At 39.8% G+C, this 21,324-nt stretch overlaps 1 protein-coding gene across 1 annotated transcript in view; it reads right to left on the bottom strand.

The window, feature by feature from the left end:
• Positions 1 to 10,337: 10,337 nt before the first annotated feature.
• Positions 10,338 to 21,324, bottom strand: part of lmbrd1 (LMBR1 domain containing 1) — a 71,546-nt gene continuing 60,559 nt past the window's right edge. The window contains exons 15-16 of the mRNA XM_061744656.1: positions 12,081 to 12,172; positions 10,338 to 11,695 (exon numbers count right to left, since the gene is read on the bottom strand). Coding sequence (XP_061600640.1) covers positions 11,585 to 11,695; positions 12,081 to 12,172 — 203 coding nt within the window. The 3' untranslated portion in view covers positions 10,338 to 11,584. The remainder of the gene's footprint in view (positions 11,696 to 12,080; positions 12,173 to 21,324) is intronic.

The raw sequence follows: 21,324 nt of genomic DNA on the forward strand, positions 1-21,324 counted from the left end.
AAGAGAAACAGGATGGGACCCATCATTTAAAAACATCTGTTTCTCTTTGTTGTCTTCACCTAAAGAAGAGAACTCAGCTAATCAGTCTTAACAGTCTACTCATAAAAAACAGGAGGTGATCCTGCCCTGAGAGCAACCATTAGTGTAGAATCTTACTAAAACCCTTCAAACCTTTAAACAATTTCATAAAATCCTAACAAGCTGTTAGAGGTTGAGTATGACCTCTTGTTTCACTCTAATTACAGGCTCTTCTTTGGAAAAAAATAACCATTCTTTTTGAAAAGGTTAAAAAAAAGAAGACAATATCGCTGAGCTACATAATGTACAACCTTAAGAGTCCTTTTGAGTGCACTTGCACTTTAGGTGAAGATAACTTTTGAAGGCTCAGTGGAAAAGAAACTTTGCAAGACTCCACAGCAGGTACTTGGCATGCACTGTAAAGGACATTAAAGTTTCTCATTCTGTGGAGCAGTAAGATAGATGATGGGTACAGAGGCCCATGACAATGGCTATAGTGGTCTGTAATTCCTCTCGGTATCCACAGTACTCCACAAAATCATATCTGCCACATCTGAAATCTCTCTCAGGGATGAGAAAGAAAGGACAGGAAAAGAAAAGGAAAGAAAAGGTCATTATCCATAGTCAAATACTCAAACATTGGCTGTTTTGTTTCCATATGTTTTTGTCTGCATGATTCTAAAGTACAATCTTCAGTAAATAGTAATTACTGAATGCAACTTCTTACCTATCTACATAATTCTAAGTTACTTTGGGGTGTGTTCAACTGGTGGGGAATACACAATACAAGTACTAGGATCTCTGTGGCTCTGCTCTACATGCCACAAAAGGTGTGAAGATATTCTTCCTACGCATTGTTATGACACAACGAGGGAAGCCCTCAGCTGAATCACCCTTGAGATGAAAGAGGGCGAGAGGACTGCCGACTGATAAGTCAGTTTAATTGCACCCCTTCAATCACTGAGGCGTGCATAGGAAATGTGAATAAATTGTGCACAGACATCCCCTATACGCAGCAAGTGCCAGCAGGAATGTTACTTTCTGGAATGCCAGCTCAGGCTCAATTAAGCCAGATGGTTGAATAGCTGGTTTTTGAGGCTTTTCTTGAGCTGTGGGTATTCTCTGAGAAGCAAACTAGACCAGTGTTCCCCAAGCCAGGTCCCCAATGGCCATCGCCCTGCATGTTTTAGTTTTTCCTGGTAAATGATGTGTTGAATTTGGTAAAAAATCTAAAGCAAGCAGAGCAGTGATGATTGCAGACGTGTACTGAGGGAACACTGAGCTAACCTGTCATGGATTTTACTCATCTTGAATTAGGAAGAGTTTCACCGTACCTGTCACGGAGTGGTTGGATGAGGACCCAGATGCAGGAGAGCGAGGGGCAGGAGTTCAGCAAAAACAGGGTTTATTAAAAAAAAAGGCAAGAACCAAAAACGCTGCAGAGCAGGATTAACAAAAAACACTGGAGCAAAAACCGAAAACTTGGCAGGACACATGGAGGAGGGAAACAGTATGGAACCACAAGGAGCAAGGGAAAGACAAGACCAGATATACACAAGGGGGTAACGAGACACAGGTGTGAACAATCAGGGCAGATGGAAGACAGGCGGGGCAAAACAGAAACACAAACTGGGGGAAATGTCAATCACTGACATAACCCCCCCCTCAAGGGACAGATTCCAGATGTCCCCATGGACATATCACCCAGGGCTTGTGGAGGGGGCCTGGAGGAGGGCCCAGGCCAACACACGGCCAAAGTTCCGGGGGCCGTCCTCGGGACCGGGCAGACCGGCGAGACAGCTCGGGGAGTCGTCCACGAGGCCTAGGCTTGGGCCTTGGCGTGGGGCTTGAACCTTGACTTGGCGGGGAACTTGGACGACTTGGTGGGGAACTTGGACGACTTTGCAGGGAACTTTGACTTGGCGGGGAACACAGGATACGAGGAGCCGGCTGAGGGGGAACCCGGGCCCGTGGCGTTGGCTACAGGGGAACCCGGGTACAGCGTAATTTTTTATTTTTTGTTATAACCCAGCTCAACCAGGGAAAAGAGGAAGTAACTTTTAAAAACCAAATCTTAACAGCCTGAAAGTAAAGTCGTTTATTGTCCAGTTTGTAGTAGTTTCTCTAAACAAAACCACTAAGAAGGCAAATTAACCAAGAGTCAAAAAGAGTCTTACAACTAAAACAATAAAACAAAAGTCAGGCCTATCTATCGGAGCTTTAATCCAAACTCTTAAACAACAAAACAAATCTGAGGCTGACAAACCAAGTGGCTTCAAACCAGTTAGCCTACCAGTAAAAAAAAAAAGACCACAAAATAAGAAACAACCTAAACACAGGTCACATCAAAGCAAAGTTATCCAGCAAGTTACAAAAGACACACAGCAAGTAAACCTGTCAATACCCAGCAACCGACACAAGCTGTTCACACAAAGACACAGCTGCCCCGTCTGAGAGGATGTTCCGGTTTAAATAGCGAGGCCTCTTCAGCGATTGGAGTATCCCAGATCTGCAGATCCCATCAGCCCTGCTGTAACAGGAAGTGATCCAGGGGAGGCCGACGCAGGAAGCTGATACTGCACCTGCAACTAAACAGAATGAAAAAAAAAGGACAAGGCCACTGGCCGTAACAACATATATATATATATATATATATATATATATATATATATATATATATATATATATATATATATATATATATATATATATATATATATATATATATATATATATATATATATATATATATATATATATATATATATATATTACAGAATAAAAACAATTGATTAATAATGATGCAAACTGTTCCACACAAAGAATATTCCACGTAACTGACTTTTAAAGCAAAATCTTCCCTACTGCTACAAGTGCAGATGTTCCTAGATGTTTCTGAGCTGCTGCAACATTGGATATGGGAATAGCGTGACATTGCAGAAATGTTTAGCTGCTAAAGAAGACATCATGGAATTTGTTTGGCTGAATTTGTGTAGGTTATACATTATACATTTATTTAACTAATGATTTCTTCCCTCGATTCAAGCAGAGATACTTCCAGCACAGTATTGAGATGAATTAAACAAATGCGTCTCTAAAAAATTGCTGGTTCATTCACTGCAATCTCAGCTGATTTGCTCCAGATGAGGAGGAGTTGCAAAGTTGTGAACAGCCTAAGGGGCTCTGGTACATCAGTGCACCAACCAGACACTGCTCCTATCTGAAGAAAGAACAAACATATCAGTTAAACGTACACAGCTGGCTTGGACACCGTTGTAGCTATGAGATCAACTTAAAATGTTGAACCTATTAATGAAATACAATAAAAAATCTTTACCTTTTTCTTTTTCTTGATTTACTATCAATTCTTAAATCCTGAGTTTTTCATTCCTTTCTGAAACATTGTCCATGTGTCTGAATATCCAAAAGGTGAAGGGGTTGGACTGGTCCTTTCCCTCTGCCTGGATGTGTAGCTATCTGCTTGTATGAGGGCTTGTAAAGAAAGCTGGGGTCACACTCTGTCACCGTCTCCTTCCTGTAGCTCAGCTGGGCGACATATGAAGCTTGAATGAGTAAAGGAATGAAGTTCTGCTCTGTCATAAGTCATCTCTGCCCCTCTCATGAGAGTCAGCACTTCACTTAAGCTGTAGGACCTCATAATTAGGAATAAAGATATTGAGACTTATACAACAAATATGTCACGCTACTTGATCACAACCCATTTACAGGCATAGCATAATCCTAAAGCTCGGTCTATCAGCTCCCCCATACAGTATGACACGCTGGAGGTGCAGAGGCCTGGGACACGTGAATGAGCAGGGCTGCCGACATTGTCCTGATGATCTCTGCTCCCTTCAGATCTGGATACTGTTGGTGGTTTTTCCACAAAGCCAGCCAGGAAGCTCATGCCACAGATTAAAAGCAAGACTATACTAGCCAAACATTTAAATATGGATGCCAGCAATCCTCTCCAGAATAACCAAACAGCATGCTAGCCGAGCAACATTTAGCCAAACATGAAAAAATCTTGGTCCCTCGTGGCACATCAGGAGGCAAAAATATTTCCCCTTTTTCAAGAGGAGCCCTGGCCAAGAAGCAGCAGCAGCAGATCCCACAGACAAGAGATGGTTACAGATACTATCGGTACTCGAGTTGAGGGGGGATGAGGGGGGATGGCATCCCCCCTGAAATAAAAACGGTCAAAATCATCCCCCCTGTAAAACTGCCACCCCCCCTTTCCATCCCTTATCTCATTTCATCAATGAATGTGGTATTACTGCTATTTCAACATTTAGAGTCATCACCAGAAAAATAACACCAGAAAAATAACTTATTTGACAATTTTCACCTGTTTCAAGTAAATTTTCACTTGAAATAAGTAGGAAAATCTGCCAGTGGGACAAGATTTATTTTATTACAAGGAAAAAAATCTTGTTCCACTGGCAGATTTTTCTACTTATTTCAAGTGAAAATCTACTTGAAACAGGTGAAAATTGTTGTTTTTTTCCAGTGATGAGTCTTGTTTTAAGTGTAATGAGATTTTTTTACTAACATGAGACATTTTAACTAGAAATAAGACAAATATTCTTGTGAAGATTTTGAGTTTTTGCAGTGATCCATTTTCCTTATCCTGTGAAGGACAGAGGCATATTGATAAGTTCAGAAAACTGTTTTTTATTTTTGTGTTTTGATGTATTTGATGTAAGCCCAGTGGATATTTAAAGCTTACAGAAGGCTGCATTTAACTGCTGCTATGTCATTCCTGCAGTATTTCTGCAGGTGTTTTGGTCAGCGCTATTATTTGTAATATATTATATTATTTGTAAGCACAAATTATCTGTCCCCATATGATAAAATCCACCACCCCCCCTGATTTTTTTTTACAACTCGAGTACTGGTTACAGATACTATAATGGTAACAAACAGTTACAATAAAAACAGAGAACATAAAACAAAGAATCCAGAAAAATGAACTGAAAGCAATGACAGGCCAACGATTACATCTCCAGACCTTTCAAAATAGATTTAAGATTATTAAAAGAGACGAGGTTTTGAAGCTTGAAGATAATTTATAAACTGTAGTAACCTGAAGGAACACAAAGTTTTTTTCCCCACACTCTGTAAAGACACTGTAGATGCTCCATGTGTACAGTTCTCTAAATGCAGAGCACAAGGACCAGACCTTTGAGGAAGATGCAGACACATACATACACGTCTGACTCTCAGTCTGTAAATCAGACTCATTTGAGATGTGGCAAGCCGGGTTAGTTTCACTTTATTGACAGGTTTCTGGAAATGATTTATGACAGTGAGGGTGCATTTTCTTTTTTCTTCCTAGAGGGCAAAAAAATAATGGCACTAATAGGCAGGGAAAACAAAACAAGGTTAGTGTGATGAGTTTGGAGATAAAATATCAGAGGTAGTTCAAGCTGCAGAGACAGGATTGAACTGTAAATGCATGATATTAAAAAAAGGTCTTACTTCATATTGTCAAGCATACATAAATATTCAAGTTGCAAATCTCCATTTTATGCATTCTCTTGGCCCTTTTTTCACTTTGTGACTGAATAATGTATAAAAGTGGAATGCAGAAAAGTTAGAAAAGTTTTCTGAGCAACTAACTGAAAAACATCTATTTTCACACAATATACAGTATTATGATGCGGCTTCCGGTCAGGTACTGTTGGATATATCTTCCCCAAATTCTTCTTCTTGAGTAAGTGTCCCTGTTGGTGGGGCTGGACACAACTTTATTGCGGAGAACCTTTCCCCAGTTGACCAGAGAAGTTGTGCAAGTTTGCCGGGCAACAAGAAACACCAGACAGGGAAGGTGGGGAGGAAGCAGCAGGAACATGTCATCTTCAGAATCCCCCTTTACACCCACCAGTCCACCAGGACACCAACAGGTGATTATACAAGCCCCTATCCTAATACTTATACTTTAAAAACACATTGTTAAAGAAAATGCCAATAAACCCATGATTCTACGTTGCAGAATTCAATTCAATTCAATTCAATTCAATTTTATTTATATAGCGTCTAATACAACAGATGTTCTCTCTAGATGCTTTCCAGAGACCCAGAACATGAACATAAACCCCAGAGCACATATTACATAAACAATGGCAGGTAAAAACTCCCCTAGTGGGAGAAAAGCCTTAAGCCAAACAGTGGCAAGGAAAAACTCCCCTTTAGGAGGGAAGAAACCTTGAGCAGGACCGCAGGCCAGCACGCAGCTCCCGAAGCTCCGGCCTGCAAACATGCACAAAAGAGAAAAAAAGGGGGGCCAGCACAAGAAACTACAGGAGCGATGGACAAAAACGATAGCTATGAGATACTTATAATAAATAAAAATGGAAATGGAGAAGAGAGGAAGGGAAGAGGAGAGGAGAAGAAGGGTGAGAGGCACCGCCCAGCGGATCATGTCGGTGCCCCCTGCAGCATAGGCCTATAGCAGCATATCTACCACAAGGCTATATTTGAGACTAACTATTATAGTCTTGTTCTATAGCTGCAACTATGACTACTGACTCTAACACACTAGAGTTTACACTGAGATTTACCAACACCAGCTAGAGATTTACTAAACACTAACTATAGGCTTTACTAAACAGAAAGGTTTTACGTTTAGTTTTAAAGGTGGAAGGGAGAACATATCTCCCTTCATGTCAGTCATCCCGTACATGGATTTATTGAAATGCTCTGTGTATGTTGATGACTGGCAAGAAGGTCAATTGTAAAGTTTTCCAATCTATAGACAGTTAATCCAGTGAAACATTCCTCATGATCCACCTCGGTAGCATGATGGATGATGCTGCAAATCAGCTGAGAAGGGAAAATCACGCTTCAACCACGTTTGCAAAAAAAAGAACAAAGTTCCTAAACTAGGAGACGAGGAAGGCAACAGTCCATTCCTTCAACAGTAATCGTGACCTGGCCAGGATTACATGTGAGGAGAAAATATTTATCTCCAAAAGTCTGGCATGAGCCAAAATAACCTCTGTTTTCCAACATACCTTTCAAATGTCTCGTCTCGGACATTTTTGTGCCAGAAAATTACAAGGAGACAGTTTGAGTCCAAGATGGACCCGTTCAACATGTGATCGCTGGGCACTGGCTGCACAAGGTTTTAGTAGAGCGTCTAATACGAGTTCAGCTCCTCACTGCGACTCACTGGAAAAGTAGACCTGGGAGTGTCGAACAGTCTGCACAAACGAGAAAATAAAAGGAGAAATTCTGGGCTGCACGTCTTTGAGGAAGGACTCGTGCTTCTCTCTCCTGCAGCGAAGCACAACAGACGGCTAACTAAGTGTGATGAAAAACAAATTAGAGCAACTGGTATGTACATAACCAGCGCTGAGTTAAACCCTTTGAAACACAATAATCTATGTGGGTAATTGATTGATGTCATGGGAGCCCTCCCTCTGTGCCGTGCCCACTGAGGTGCATGTGAACTTTGCCACTCAAAAAAGGCTATAAGATAATCCTCTTGTGAGATCCTTTAATTTAACCGTAACAATTCCTGGCATGTTTACAAAAAAACTAAATCGCAAATGATGATATGTTATTCTTTTTTATATAAAATACCATAGCACTTTTTTTTGGTGCACAAATTTTAATTCCATGTGTTAAAGGTGAAAAAGCAATACATTACTTTGAGAAAAACTGATGGTGAATAACTTTGTCCATGATCCTGGCAAAGTATGGTTCTTTGGTGAAATTGCATAGCTGCTCACTTCAAAAATGGAGTTACAGTATATCTTAAAGGGATTCATTCATTCTTTCATTGACATGTGCTCCAAACACTTACTGTAGGAGCCAAAAAAACAACAAACAGACGAAGAAGCAGGCTTTAAAATACAAGGTGATAGTAAGTAAAGTAGCAGTCTGCTTAAAAATTGTCTCATCTGACCGATCAATCACAAAACAACCTCGGGATTCATGGTTTCATGGTTTCAGAATAATGCTTGTTTACTAATAAATACTGCTATGGAGTCACACATGATGGCCTAACTTATATTACAAGGCAGGCATACCTCAAGCTATAATTGGATATGCACATTACATTTTGTGCAAATCTGTCCGAAGCAGAGAGCGGCTGCGGTCTGAACTAATGCAAGGAGGCGTGTGTTCAGCCATCAGTCTCATCCGATAAATGCCTTTATTAGGGGGAAATGTTTCATGGTGTTACATTTAAATGTCAAAAGCTGATCTCTTGATAGCACCTTCTCAGTCAAAGCATTATTGATTGTAATTTCATACTTAACGACTTCTCATTAGGTTTGAAAAGTCTGGTCAAAGATGAAAACATTTTTAAGACAGATATTATAAAGAAAAAAAGAAAGAAAAAAAAGAGGCAACAGAAATCATGTAGTATGTATTTTATGCACCCCCAGCTGTTTGATCTTCTCTGAAGAGTATAATAAACCCTCATCTGAAGTAATATGCTATAGAGTTTAGTAGTACGCATTTATACTTGCTGCTTGATCAAACCTTTAATGGCACCTTTATTTATTTTTCAGTCTCTTTAAGATACAAACACCAACTGCAGGAATCTAAATAATGATGGTCATTTAAACTTTGAAAATTAAAAAACTAGGGGAGCTTATGGCTTTTGCACAATACTGCACCTACAAAGAGAATAAAATATTTGTAATTAATGGCAATTTGCAGATCAATTTGAGGGAGGAAAAAAAAGAAACAATTCTGAGAAGCAAAAATCACATTTAGCACTTTGTTGTAGCTACTCTAGTGTTTTGGACACTTTGGATTTCCCTGTTGTTTCCTGTAGAGCAATTGTTGATCGTTGCAAGATGGATCCTTGTCCCTCAATATCCTCTGTAAACAGAAATTTCACTTGAATACAAATCTGGACTGCTGATCAAGTCATTCAGCTGTTACTTTAGCAACACAACATTTACTCTGCTCAGTTAGAGTAGTTAGTTAGTTGCTCAGAAGCTTACAATTAAATTAATAAAATATGATTAAAAGAATTGCAATGACTTTTTTTGTAAGAGAAATATTTTATGAGTCTAGACTGGATGGTCTTCCATCTCAACAAAATCTTTTCCAAAAAACAGATCGGAAAACTGATGATTCACGTTCAGTTTGTTAGGTTTCATCCCAGAAGGCTCTGAGCCAGCACTTAATGTAAAAATTCCCTTTTTAGTCTAGCATCCCATTCTTCTGATTTATGGTTGTCGATTCAGCATCATCCATAAGTGGTTCAAATCAACCGGAAAGCATGAGAGAACCTTTACCATCTTAGAAAAAAGAAAAAAATATAATATGCAGACTGTTTTTTTCCTTTTGTCTTGTTGCCTTAAAAATACTGAAAAAAAAGTTCTAAAAAGGCCTATTTTTTTCCCTGGACACTTTTGTGAAGCCTGGGACCTGTGGGATGTTTTGGAGATGATAGTCCTGCCTTTATTTCAGCAGTGCAGTCCAGCAGGAGTTTATGTATTTTACAGACAGAATCAATCACTTTAGATTGCTCGGTGCCAACCGGACACTTTTTAGATGCCACAAGGTCTTTTTATCTATTTATTTTTTTGAAATATCTGCACTGACCTTCACAGAGGTCTTTCGGTGACTTCCCCCTGAGTGTCCTGTCTTGGAAGCAGTTTCAAAAATGTGGAACTTGTTAACATTGCAAACACAGATTTGAGGATCTCGGTGATTGCCTTGTAATTTATTCATTTTCTTGATGAAAGATGCCCTAATGCTCTCAGACAGCTCTTTTCAGGACCCAGACTTGAAAGAGACAGACCCTTTTTATGCAATAAAACCTTTACTGTTATCGTTATTAATTTTGCTATTTCAGGACAGAGGAACACTGAAAATTAAGCATGCACCAACCTCATTTATTTTTATCTCTTTAACTTTGAGAATGTAATTTTAACTTCACATTGTCTTTCACCTTATGAAAGGCTTTTTTTCTTTCCAGAAACTCAAGTTTACTCCCACAGTCCAAAAGACTTGATAGACTTGCAGTTGTAAATACTGTAGTCTGTAAGATCGAGTTTTAGTCTGTAAGATTGAGTAGGATCCCGCTTTCCCTGCGATGCTCAACAGGTTGAAATGGCTACAGAAAAGTTGGAGAGTTGGAAAAGCCTGTGTAGTTGTTGAAACCTCTGGATACTGAAGCAAAATACTGTCATGATAGTCACCTAATTCATTTGAAAACATTTAAAATTTTGTACCCAGCTCTGACAAAAAACATTAAAATGCTTCACTACAAAACTAACCCTTCATTATCGCACATGGAAACTGACACTTAAAGTGAGTAAAATAAATCATAATTAAAGATGGACGCTATCAAGGATATCTCGTTTTTTTATTTTTTAAATACAGGCAGCATTCAATGTTTACACAACTTCCACAACAGCAAATAATTTCAGCCGTACCGATAACGAGTGGAAACAGCAGGTGTTTCATCTAACTGCGTGTCTAGCGGCTCCTTCCACTGATGTCAGCCAAGATGAGATAAGTGTCTCAAAGCAAGAAACAAAAACTAAATTCCGGCTGACTTGTGAAGGGATCAACACAGGGGGACTACATACAGAAACCTGCCCATCATAGTACTGCATATTCATGAGGCACAAGTATTTGGTTTCAAAATGAAATCTCCAGTTTGTCTTATTTCCACTCAGAAGAAAAGAAAATTACTAATTACTTAAGGTTAAAAAGAAGCCTTTCATAACTCTGTCACCAGCCTGTCCGTGATACTCTACAACGCTGCCAACCTGAAAAGTAGTTTTTTAATTAAAAAGAAAAGCACATCCAACTCTTTGCCCATTGCTACTTATCTCTTTGACATTTGCCTCCCGACGTAAAGCCCTGAAGTTAAAAACCCATGAAAAACCGAAACATTGAAAAGACAGCAGATACAGTTGGTCCTTTACATTTCATGCACAGAGCAGGAATGAAGGTGCAAATACACGTCATTATATGATAACCTGGGACTGCAAAATACCACATGTCGAGGGAAACTGCATTAATCCACCTCATCTTACCTCAATCAAACACAAAGTCAAAATCATTATTTTCATTAAAACAAGTGGCTCAATTTTAGCTCTAAATACACACTGCATCCAGCTGCAGATATAACAATTCAAACACTTGAAGGGTCAAGAAGAGCATTTAAAAAGCTTGTGTCTAAACTCTGTAACTGCACAAACCTAAACATTGGCTTTTGGAAAACACCATCCGTGCTGCAATAAAGTGTCCCCTGAAAAATGACCAGTGTGTGTCAGACTGTTGAGAAGTGAATCCTCAAGGTAGGATGGAGTTGGAAGACCCTCCCCGAATCCCAAAGTCATCAATAACATTGACTGAGGAAGATGCAACAATCGGTCTGAGCTGTCTCATTAAGAAGGGGGGTGTATGCATCAACTAAAAAACGAGGCAGGAATCCAGGAGACGCTGCAGCAATAACTCCTTTAAAACCAATACATTAAGTAAAGACAAATCACTGACAGTCATTGGTTTGTTAATGAAACTGCAATTTCTAGTCCCTTTAAGCTATGGATACAATATCTACAGGGGTTTGGTTTTTTTCTTTTCTTCAGTGCAAGTATTCATCATCACTTATGTCTGAGTCATCAGCTTCCACCTCTCCTTCAATCACAGACTTCTTCCCTCTGCAGCAGGACACCACCAGGCCGATGAGGAAAGCCTACAGGAAGAAGAATAAGCAAAGCAGGCATTAGGAGCTGTTTCACCAGGAGCATGTCACTGATAAGAGTCGAACAAGAGCTCCCAGGGACGAGGCTATGAAACTTTACATCTGACACAATGTGTAGTATATGCAGTCTAGGAAAATCTTTTCACAGCAGACTTTCCTGAGTTCAAATTAAATCACACATTCCTCCCGCGCCACATCGGGAAAATCCTCTTAAAACCCTGATGGATTACTCATTTTTGTCAGTGATGTGAAAGTTTTATTCCTCAAACAGAAAAGTTGCAGATACAAGACAAAAAAGAAGAAAAATTAACCAAGAAAATCCTAATTTCTCTTTGTAAAATCGAGATGGAAAAATTTTAAACCGGCATGCACTTACCCCAATAAAGGCCCAGTTCCCAAAGTAGTAGATGGTGCTGAAGAACCAGAACTTGTGGAGGAAAAGATAGGTTCTTGTCACAGTGCACTGATCTGAAAGAAACAAATAAAACCAAACATTACTTACAAGTCAACAGAACTAAATGTATGTGGAGGTTTCAAGATATAAAATAGCATTTTTTCCCTTTCCATTGAATACATTTTGAATCCTGTTTTCTTATAGCTTCTCTTGGGTGTGAACCGGGGGGGGGAAACAAAAAAAAAACAACCTGCAGGAACCCAATAAATTGTGACATGTCCATTGCTACATGGTGTGCATGATACGTCCGTTACAAAGGTGTCTGAACTCAGTTAAGAGCTGAAATAGGTTGTACCTCAGGCAGTTTCCTTATACCTGCAAAAGACGAGCTGTAGTCTTACAAGAGGAAGGTCGTGTTGCTGTCCATGTAAATACGGTTGAACCAACAAGTAACGTTTGAATGCTGCAACACTTAATGGAGCCTTGTGTCAAACATACTGAGATTTACGTGTTAGAAAGCGCAAAGGTACCGTAAATGCATGAGTGCACAGACTACAGCACCATACTGTCAAAACACTAACGTATATGTTACTGCTTACGCAAGTTGCTCGGATAATATGACGTTGGATGTAGTTTCTCTTCAGGTTAACAAAAGTGTTATTTACTGTGTATACACATGTATAGATGTTTAAATGGGACTATTTTTGAAAGTATCATTATCAAATCAATCAGCACTTTTCATACACGAGTAATGCAAAGTGTTTTACATAATAAAATCAACATTTAACATAGAAAAACTCTCACACTCATGGTTAAAAACCCACATCTGGTCATTTTCACACACATCCTCACTTTAATACCCACACAACACACATACACACCAGTATTGTTGCTGCTTCCCCGCAGCAACAGCATTCCTGATTTGAATCCTGGCTGGATTATCTCTGCGTGGAGGTTTTGATATTCTCCCTGTGTGAGCTTTCTTATGTCCTACAACGTCTACCCACAGCCCAAACACACGGATGTTAAACTGATGGGTGGACTTAAATGTACACAGAAGTGAGTGTCTGCGTGGGTGGCGCATGTATAGAAAATAGATGGATTCATGGGCTGCATATTCTGCAGCGGAGCTTTGGACTCAAGGGCAACGTAAGGAGGTGCTCTTTATGCATTCGAAAATAAAAGAAGGAAAAGCAATAATATGTTGAAATCACAAAAATAAATGATTAAACACATGGAGCGCAAAGTGCTAAATGAGTAACTGAGGTCAATAACTTAGTGTCATGGCGACGGAGGACAAAATGTAGCTGTCTGAATTCAAAGCATGTCCAGACGTATAAAAGGAGTTAAATGTATATAACAGCAAACCCGTTAAATTAACCCTTTTGAACCTGAGACTTCAAATGTACGCATTTTCATTGAGCAGCCCTGCTTAAAGGAGCAAACTGCAGTTCTTTAGTATTCCTCAAATGATAAACTGTTGCCGCAAGGCACCAGCGTCATTACCGACTGTGATCATGAATACAAAAGCACATCAAAATCAAAAACCTGAGGCAAGTAACTCACGTATGGCTCACTAAACTGACTTTCTGGCTTTCTTAACAGTGCAGCAGCTGTGTTTTATGCTGGTGGTATCACCTTTCAGTCTAAGCCCATCTGTTTTTCACAGAACTGATACAGCTATTGATCAGACTGGCATAGATGGTATGAATAATTCTTGAGCTGAGTCATTCTCCTCTATGTGCACGGAGAGGTAATGGAGGGCCTGGGAAAGACAGATGACGTCAAAGAGGGGAAGGTGTCAATGATAAACACGCAGCTTTTGGGCCTCTTCTCAGAAATGCAATTATTTTAGTGTGAAAGCAGAAATAAAAGGAAGAAAAGAATAAACAGTACCCTTCAGATCACATTTATTAATGAGCTTTGCTACGCACACTAAAGACTAATGAGAAAAAAAAAAAACAACAACCTGTAAAACACTCCTAATTAAGTGTCATTTTACAGAACAAGGGAGCAGAGAAAGCCCACAAAGCTGAAGTGAGGATGAAATGCCCTCTCTGGCTATGTTAGAGAGCCATCTGGAGACTTAACACCAACCCTGCTGAGCGTCTCCTGTCACCGCGCTCCTCACACAGCTCCTCACATCCACTCCAGCCCAGAACGCTGCAGCACCAAACAATCTGACATCGGGGGCCACAGCAATAACTCGCTAAGATCTGTTATATATTACGGTCAAGACTTTCAAAGTGTTCGCCACCAGAGCGCTGACTTTAAAAAAGGGAAATGTATCCAACTCTGCCCTGTTCCATCTATGACGACGATGATTTGAATGAAACCTACTGGAGCTCTGAGTGTGTAACAACAATCAGCTTCCACTATGACAGAGTCTAGAGGTATAAGGAAAATATCCATCTCCATCGTAGCCACTTCTTGATTTTCCTCCTCTTCCTTGGCCATCTGCAGCTCTCCAGCTGCTTTGCTGAGCCACCGGGCTACGAGAGGGACCTACAGATGGTTCACAACAGTGGTCTGCCTAAATATATTATGGACAACACTGAACTTCACCTTGAAATCATAACTGTTCTTTAATAGAGCGCGAGACAGTGTGGGTTCAGCTAATTTCACCTTGACACGTTAGTGGTTCTGTTGTGGAGCCTGATAATGTTAAATAAGCCCCACATCTCTGCACCAAACAGGCATAAAACCTGTCCATGTTCTTTTGAAAGCCCCTCTCTTCGAAAAAGCACTCTTGTATCAACGGTGTGCTTTTGCTTTCTTTCGATCTAAAAAGAAGATGAAGATGTTTTATTCGAGCGCTATTTGAGGATGCTGGTGTTCTTTCTGAAAATATTTGACTTGTGCGATTGTTGATTATGAAAACTAGTCATAAAAGCATTGTTTGAGAGTGGAAATGCTCACAAAAACAAGATAGCGTACACAGCGGTAACCTTTCATGAGGTGACCTTAGCAGAAACTCTGATCAAACCAACATAAAGCGAAGAGGGATAAATGCACTTATCTAAGGTAGGTCTTGCGTTCCATCACTGTTGATTATATACAGGGATATATTTACTCACAAATGTAATAGCATGCTCAAAAAAATCCGACACCAAAAAGGTTACGAAGCTCTATATGTCACTAACAACCCCATTCAGCGGATATACTTAGTGCCATCCTTATTAAACTTTAGTGCATGGTTGAAGTGTATCCAAATGTCACAAATGATTGAAAATTGGTTTAATTGCCTTCGTCTTGTATCTTGTATCTTTGTTATAAAAAATATTATTAAAAAATAATTGAATACATATAATCCTAAAAAACTAACCGCTAGTTATTTGTAATTCACAATGGACCATGTATAAAAATAAATGTACATTTATTTGGCTTGTTGGATTTCTAGATATAAAATTGCCAATGATAGAAAAACTGAAGTTAATTCAGTCACCCCTATCAAATATGTAAAAAAAAAGTATCTTTAATTGTACCCAGCTGTTTTATAACTGTAACAGCATTAATAGGATATATTAATTTTAACAGGACATTGAAGTTGGGTTGTACACTTCTTTTTGTTGCTTTTTAAGTCTTCATTAACTCTTAAGAGAAACTGCTGGTGGCTAAATTCTCCCTATTATCGAGAGGGTTTTAAAGCTCATTTGTGAGGTGAGCATTTATAACACAAAGTGTGATTTTAATTTCATCCATCAACACTGGATAATGCCGAGCAAACAGATTCATACCGAAGATTCCTGTAAAAGGAAGAGGCATCTATGGATTAAAAGATGGGCACTCTTCTTTCAGGAGAAAACCTTTTGACTGACACGTTCCATTGAAATGCAAATTGATAATGATCTCATTTCTGCAAAAGAAAATTACTTTTAATTTGTGTTGGGGTTGAGGGAGTCTCCTGTTGAAAATTGCCCAGGCACCTAACATCTCAGAGGTAACATATAAAATTGCGACTATCTTCCTTCTAAAGCTCAGTAAAAACAATTCAGTGGAAGCTGGCAAGTTGCTAGGAAACAGCAGTCTATAGTACAAAAATACTCGGGAGTCCTGTGTTTTTGATTTTTTTTTTCTCACATCACTGGGAGTCAATACATGATATGTCTTGCAGGGTTTAAAATGCGTTGTGGTCATGTTTAAAATTCAGCTGCAACTGCAGAAAATGATGTTTCCAAGAGTGTGAAGCTTTCAGGTGAAGAGAAAAGGCTAATGGTCAGGGAGGAAATAGTGCAAAGAATCAGAGAGGGCTTACTGGTAGACTGAGCTACAGGGGAAAATGGAAAACATGTGGTCAGACTTATTGATATGAACTGTGAGATGAGTTCCCTTGCCATGGAAATATTTGTTTTCCTTCAAACATTCAAGTAAATAATGCTGCATCTGCTGGAATGGCCACCTGAGGCTGGCTCAGTTTTAGGTTATGCATTAATAAAGATGAGTCCACCTTGTGTCTCTGGTGTGTTACGTGACAAATGTGAATACAATATCCTCAAGCTGTTGATCAGAGCCATCCTAGCATACGTTTGGTGACAAAAGCAGAAGCTGACAGTGACTTCATGTGAAGTGACGGAGTTTTACTGCTGCAAGGGTTCATGTTTCCATAACTACAGACCTGCTTTGGATGGAAAAAAAAATACAAATGGTTTAAGATGGAATGAGCATCGATGCTGCAGGGAACTTATAATCGTAGGGAAATCAAGGTGATGCTAAGATGCTTACTCATCATTCAGTGGGATGCAGGAGAGGACTTTAAGACTCAGGCTGACTGGGACGTGTCAGCTAATTCCTGAACATTCATTTTAAGTAGAAAATGGAGATTCTGGCAGAGAGCAGCAGCTTGCCGATATGATGGTGATATTATCCTACTGTGAACAGCTGGCCAATCAGTCACCAGTTTGACTCCTGCCCTCTTTTGTGTCAGTGTCATACTAAAGATTTTTAACAAAAGGACGACCCTTCTAAGCCTTTGTGGGAGCTGATGCAATTCTCCACTGGAGTAATATGCTTCTTTTTTTTTCTCTTTCCTTCTCCCCCCACTAATCATCCCAGAGGAGCATAAATACATTGAAGGAATAAATCAATGTCAATTCAAATCCATGTTTGGGATTATGCAGTTGTGATATTTTTCCCTCACGGTTTGAACTGTCACAATGAATTCATATTCAGGTTTACTTAAAACAATATTTACAGGAACAGAGTAATGATTTGTGATTTATAAAATTAAATAACGCATCTACAAATCAAAATAAAGTGCATACATAAAAAGAAGTCATCATCACAGCCTTTCCAGCTCGGCCCGCACTCAGCACTCATGTCCAGACCCTTCTGGGGTGTCTGGACATTAGTTGTGTAAAATGTTGTAAAAGAAGACAAGCAAGCTGAACTGGAAGTTCTTAAAACATTGGATGACATACCTCATCTTTTCCATCTTTGTATAATTTGATTTTGAATTTTGGGGGGAAGGGATCAACTCATTTTCTCTTTTCTCAGTCAATCAACGTCTCTCTGCATTTGCTAATATTGACAAAGATGGTTTTTGAAAGCTTTGTTTCTTTTATTGAATGTACAAAAAAAAAATGAATGTCACATTTATGTCTCTTTTCAAATCCTTTTTGACATTTCGACTGAGACGTACAGTGGGGAGAACAAGTATTTGATACACTGCCGATTTTGCAGGTTTTCCCACTTGAAAAGCATGTAGAAGTATGTAATTTTTATTTTTTAATTGCGCCAACAGTTGTTGCCTTCTCACCAAGCTGCTTGCCTATTGTCCTGTAGCCCATCCCAGCCTTGTGCAGGTCTACAATTTTATCCCTGATGTCCTTACACAGCTCTCTGGTCTTGGCCATTGTGGAGAGGTTGGAGTTTGTTTGATTGAGTGTGTGGACAGGTGTCTTTTATACAGGTAACGAGTTCAAACAGGTGCAGTTAATACAGGTAATGAGTGGAGAACAGGAGGGCTTCTTAAAGAAGAACTTACAGGTCTGTGAGAGCCGGAAGTCTTACTGGTTGACAGGTGATCAAATACTTATGTCATGCAATAAAATGCAAATTAATTACTTAAAAATCATACAATGTGATTTTCTGGATTTTTTTTTTAGATTCCATCACTCACAGTTGAAGAGTACCTATGATAAAAATTACAGTCTTCTACATGCTTTGCAAGTGGGAAAACCTGCAAAATCGGCAGTGTATCAAATACTTGTTCTCCCCACTGTAGGTGTCAAAATGTTCTAATTCATTTTTACAAGTTATTTAGCGTCCACCTGCATCACTGCCTCCTATTTAAGAAAACATGTCTCTTCAAGATTGTGGTGCAGGAGTGAAAACCAAGTGAAGCAGGACTACGTTACAGTATGTAAAGTCTGAGCCCGTCTGTTGTGGTGAAGAAGATTTGGGCTTCTCTGTTCTGGCTGCTTCCCTCAGCAGAACGTCATGGACAGATGAAAAACGTACAGATATGTAGTCAAGAACTCAATAGTCCCCGTAAATGGGATCAATTATTTTGTTTTGGAGAGAGGACGACTGTATAAATTGACAACCATTCTTAAGCGAGAAGTACCTGGGAGCCTTTATGGAACTTGTGAAAAGCCAAGTTCATCATCCCTAGTGGGGTGTGTGTATAAGATCGGAGATCCTCCTTATCATACCATCTCTAAAATCAAGATCAGTGAACATGGAAGCAGGACAGACAATGAATGAAAAAGAAAAAAGGAAAAATACTACACTTTTTGAAAATGCTGAGGATCTCAGGCTAAGGAGAGAGTTTACCATCTCAGAAAAACAGCAACCTGAAACCCTCCAACATAAAAACACAGGAGTGGCTTCAGGAAGATTGTGGAAGTCCCGCAGTGACCCAGGCAGAGTCTGAACCAGAACCCAGAGGAATATCTCTGAGAAGACTTGAAAAAGCTGGCAGCCCTGAAACGTTTCTTCCAAGAGCAGGAGAAACCCCCAAAAGGATGATGATTCCAAAGAAGACTGGATGCTGATGTTGCTGCCAAGTGTTGAAAGTACACTTAGCACTTCAACCAAGAGCTACGTGCACTGACTTACTTTAAGATAAGACAGAATCATGACAATATATGAAAAATGTTCTGGTATCTTTGTCTTTCTGCACAGACTGTGGAGCTGGTTCAAATCTTTCTGGCAGCAGCTTTGGTTGTGAGCCCCTGTTGCTGCCCTGTGCTCTTTCCAGGTTCCCTGGGAAGATGCAGTTCTTCACAAACAAGAACGCATCAATTCCATATCAATTAAAGAATCAGAGCTGACCAAACTCTTCTCCAACATGAAGCTCTGCCTTCCAGCAGCCAAACTAACCTTCAACCTCTTCTCTGCACCGGCACCCGGTGCCGCTGTTCTCTCCTTTTGATTCATTTCACACATGGTTTTTCACAGTTCATAACATGACCTGATTACACAAAAAAAAGCTAGGTTAAAATAAATTTTGTTATTTCTGATAGTACTTGCTTAAACAAAATGTAAATGTTATGTTAAATAGTATTTTATGTCCTGAAATTTGTACATGTTCTTAATATGAATTAAGACGTACTCCAATGATTAACTCATCCAATCAATCTTTCCACAACAACATAAAAACACTATATCACAGCAGGATGGTGTCTTCTGTGTGGAAAAGCAGCTTATATACATTTGGAAAAGAGTGGAAACTTTTTTTAACCATCCAAATACAACATTTTCACCTGTTACATATACTGTACACGGTTTCACTGACTGTGTTCCTTCTCAGTCGCATGTGTTGTCTCAGCTTGACACTTCCTCCTCCTCGTGGTAGGTGGTACAACGGCTGTTGTGAAAGCAGGAGCTTTTTCAAATATGGCCAAAACAGGATCCACTTCCTTAAGCTGCTCAAAAGAGAAAGTAGAAAGCCTGCTGGCGGAGTGACTCGGGCACCCCGGGGTCTTTAGCATACAGCATCACCGCCGAAGAGATCCAAATCGTCTCAGACCATGAATACCTCTTACTAACTAATTTTGGAGTAGCTTTGGTAGAAGGCCACGCTCCTCTGGGGCCAACAACACATTTGTCTTGATCTGACTCACTTCATCAGAGATCTATGACTCCTATTTCACTATTCGGATACAAACCGTCTCCAGGGTGCACTAAACACTGCAAGGCAGGGCAGAATCATCGCTGAGTCGGTTAATTGTGGGATTATTGAACGGAAAAAATATATTTGTTTGAGCACAACAAAAATGAAAGAAAAAAACAAATCATTAATTTCCACAATATTGTCTAACCAGTCATGTAAACAGGCGTATAACGAGGAGATTGTCTGTTCATGTAATTACTCTATGTTGACGGCAATGATATTAGTCACGTGTAAACACAACTGGATTCATTAAAGAATGAATGCAATGAAGAAATGTGATAAAGACAACCAAAGGAGACATCATATTTCACATATCGTATTTAATATTTCAAGTGAAACTCAATGTACTGTGTACTAGGGATGGGCGGTATGGACTAAAAAATGTATCACGATTATTTCTGGCATTTATCCCGATAACGATAAAAATTACGATAAAAAAAATACCAATTCAACTCCACCTTTTTAACTATGAATCTGTCTCGCTCTCAGATCCGCCATGTTTGTCATCAACGGGAATCTTTCCTTCCTTCCTTCCTTCCTTCCTTCCTTCCTTCCTTCCTTCCTTCCTTCCTTCCTTCCTTCCTTCCTTCCTTCCTTCCTTCCTTCCTTCCTTCCTTCCTTCCTTCCTTCCTTCCTCCCTTCTTCCCTTCCTTCTCCCCTTCCCTCCTTCTTCCCTTCCTTCCTTCTTTCCTTGTTTTCTCCCTTCCTTCTCCCCTTCCTTCCTTCCTTCCTTCCTTCCTTCCTTCCTTCCTTCCTTCCTTCCTTCCTTCCTTCTCCCCTTCCCTCCTTCTTCCCTTCCTTCCTTCTTTCCTTGTTTTCTCCCCTTCCCTCCCCTTCCTTCCTTCCTTCCTTCCTTCCTTCCTTCCTTCCTTCCTTCCTTCCTTCCTTCCTTCCTTCCTTCCTTCCTTCCTTCCTTCCTTCCTTCCTTCCTTCCTTTTTCCCCTTCCTTCCTTCTTCCCTTCCTTTTTTTTTCCTCCCTTCCTTCCTTCCTTCCTTCCTTCCTTCCTCCCTTCCTTCCTTCCTTCCTTCCTTCCTTCCTTCCTTCCTTCCTTCCTTCCTTCCTTCCTTCCTTCCTTCCTTCCTTCCTTCCTTCCTCCCTCCCTTCCTTCT

The sequence above is a fragment of the Cololabis saira genome, chromosome 17, assembly GCF_033807715.1.
Source record: "Cololabis saira isolate AMF1-May2022 chromosome 17, fColSai1.1, whole genome shotgun sequence".
Taxonomy (NCBI): Eukaryota; Metazoa; Chordata; class Actinopteri; order Beloniformes; family Belonidae; genus Cololabis; species Cololabis saira.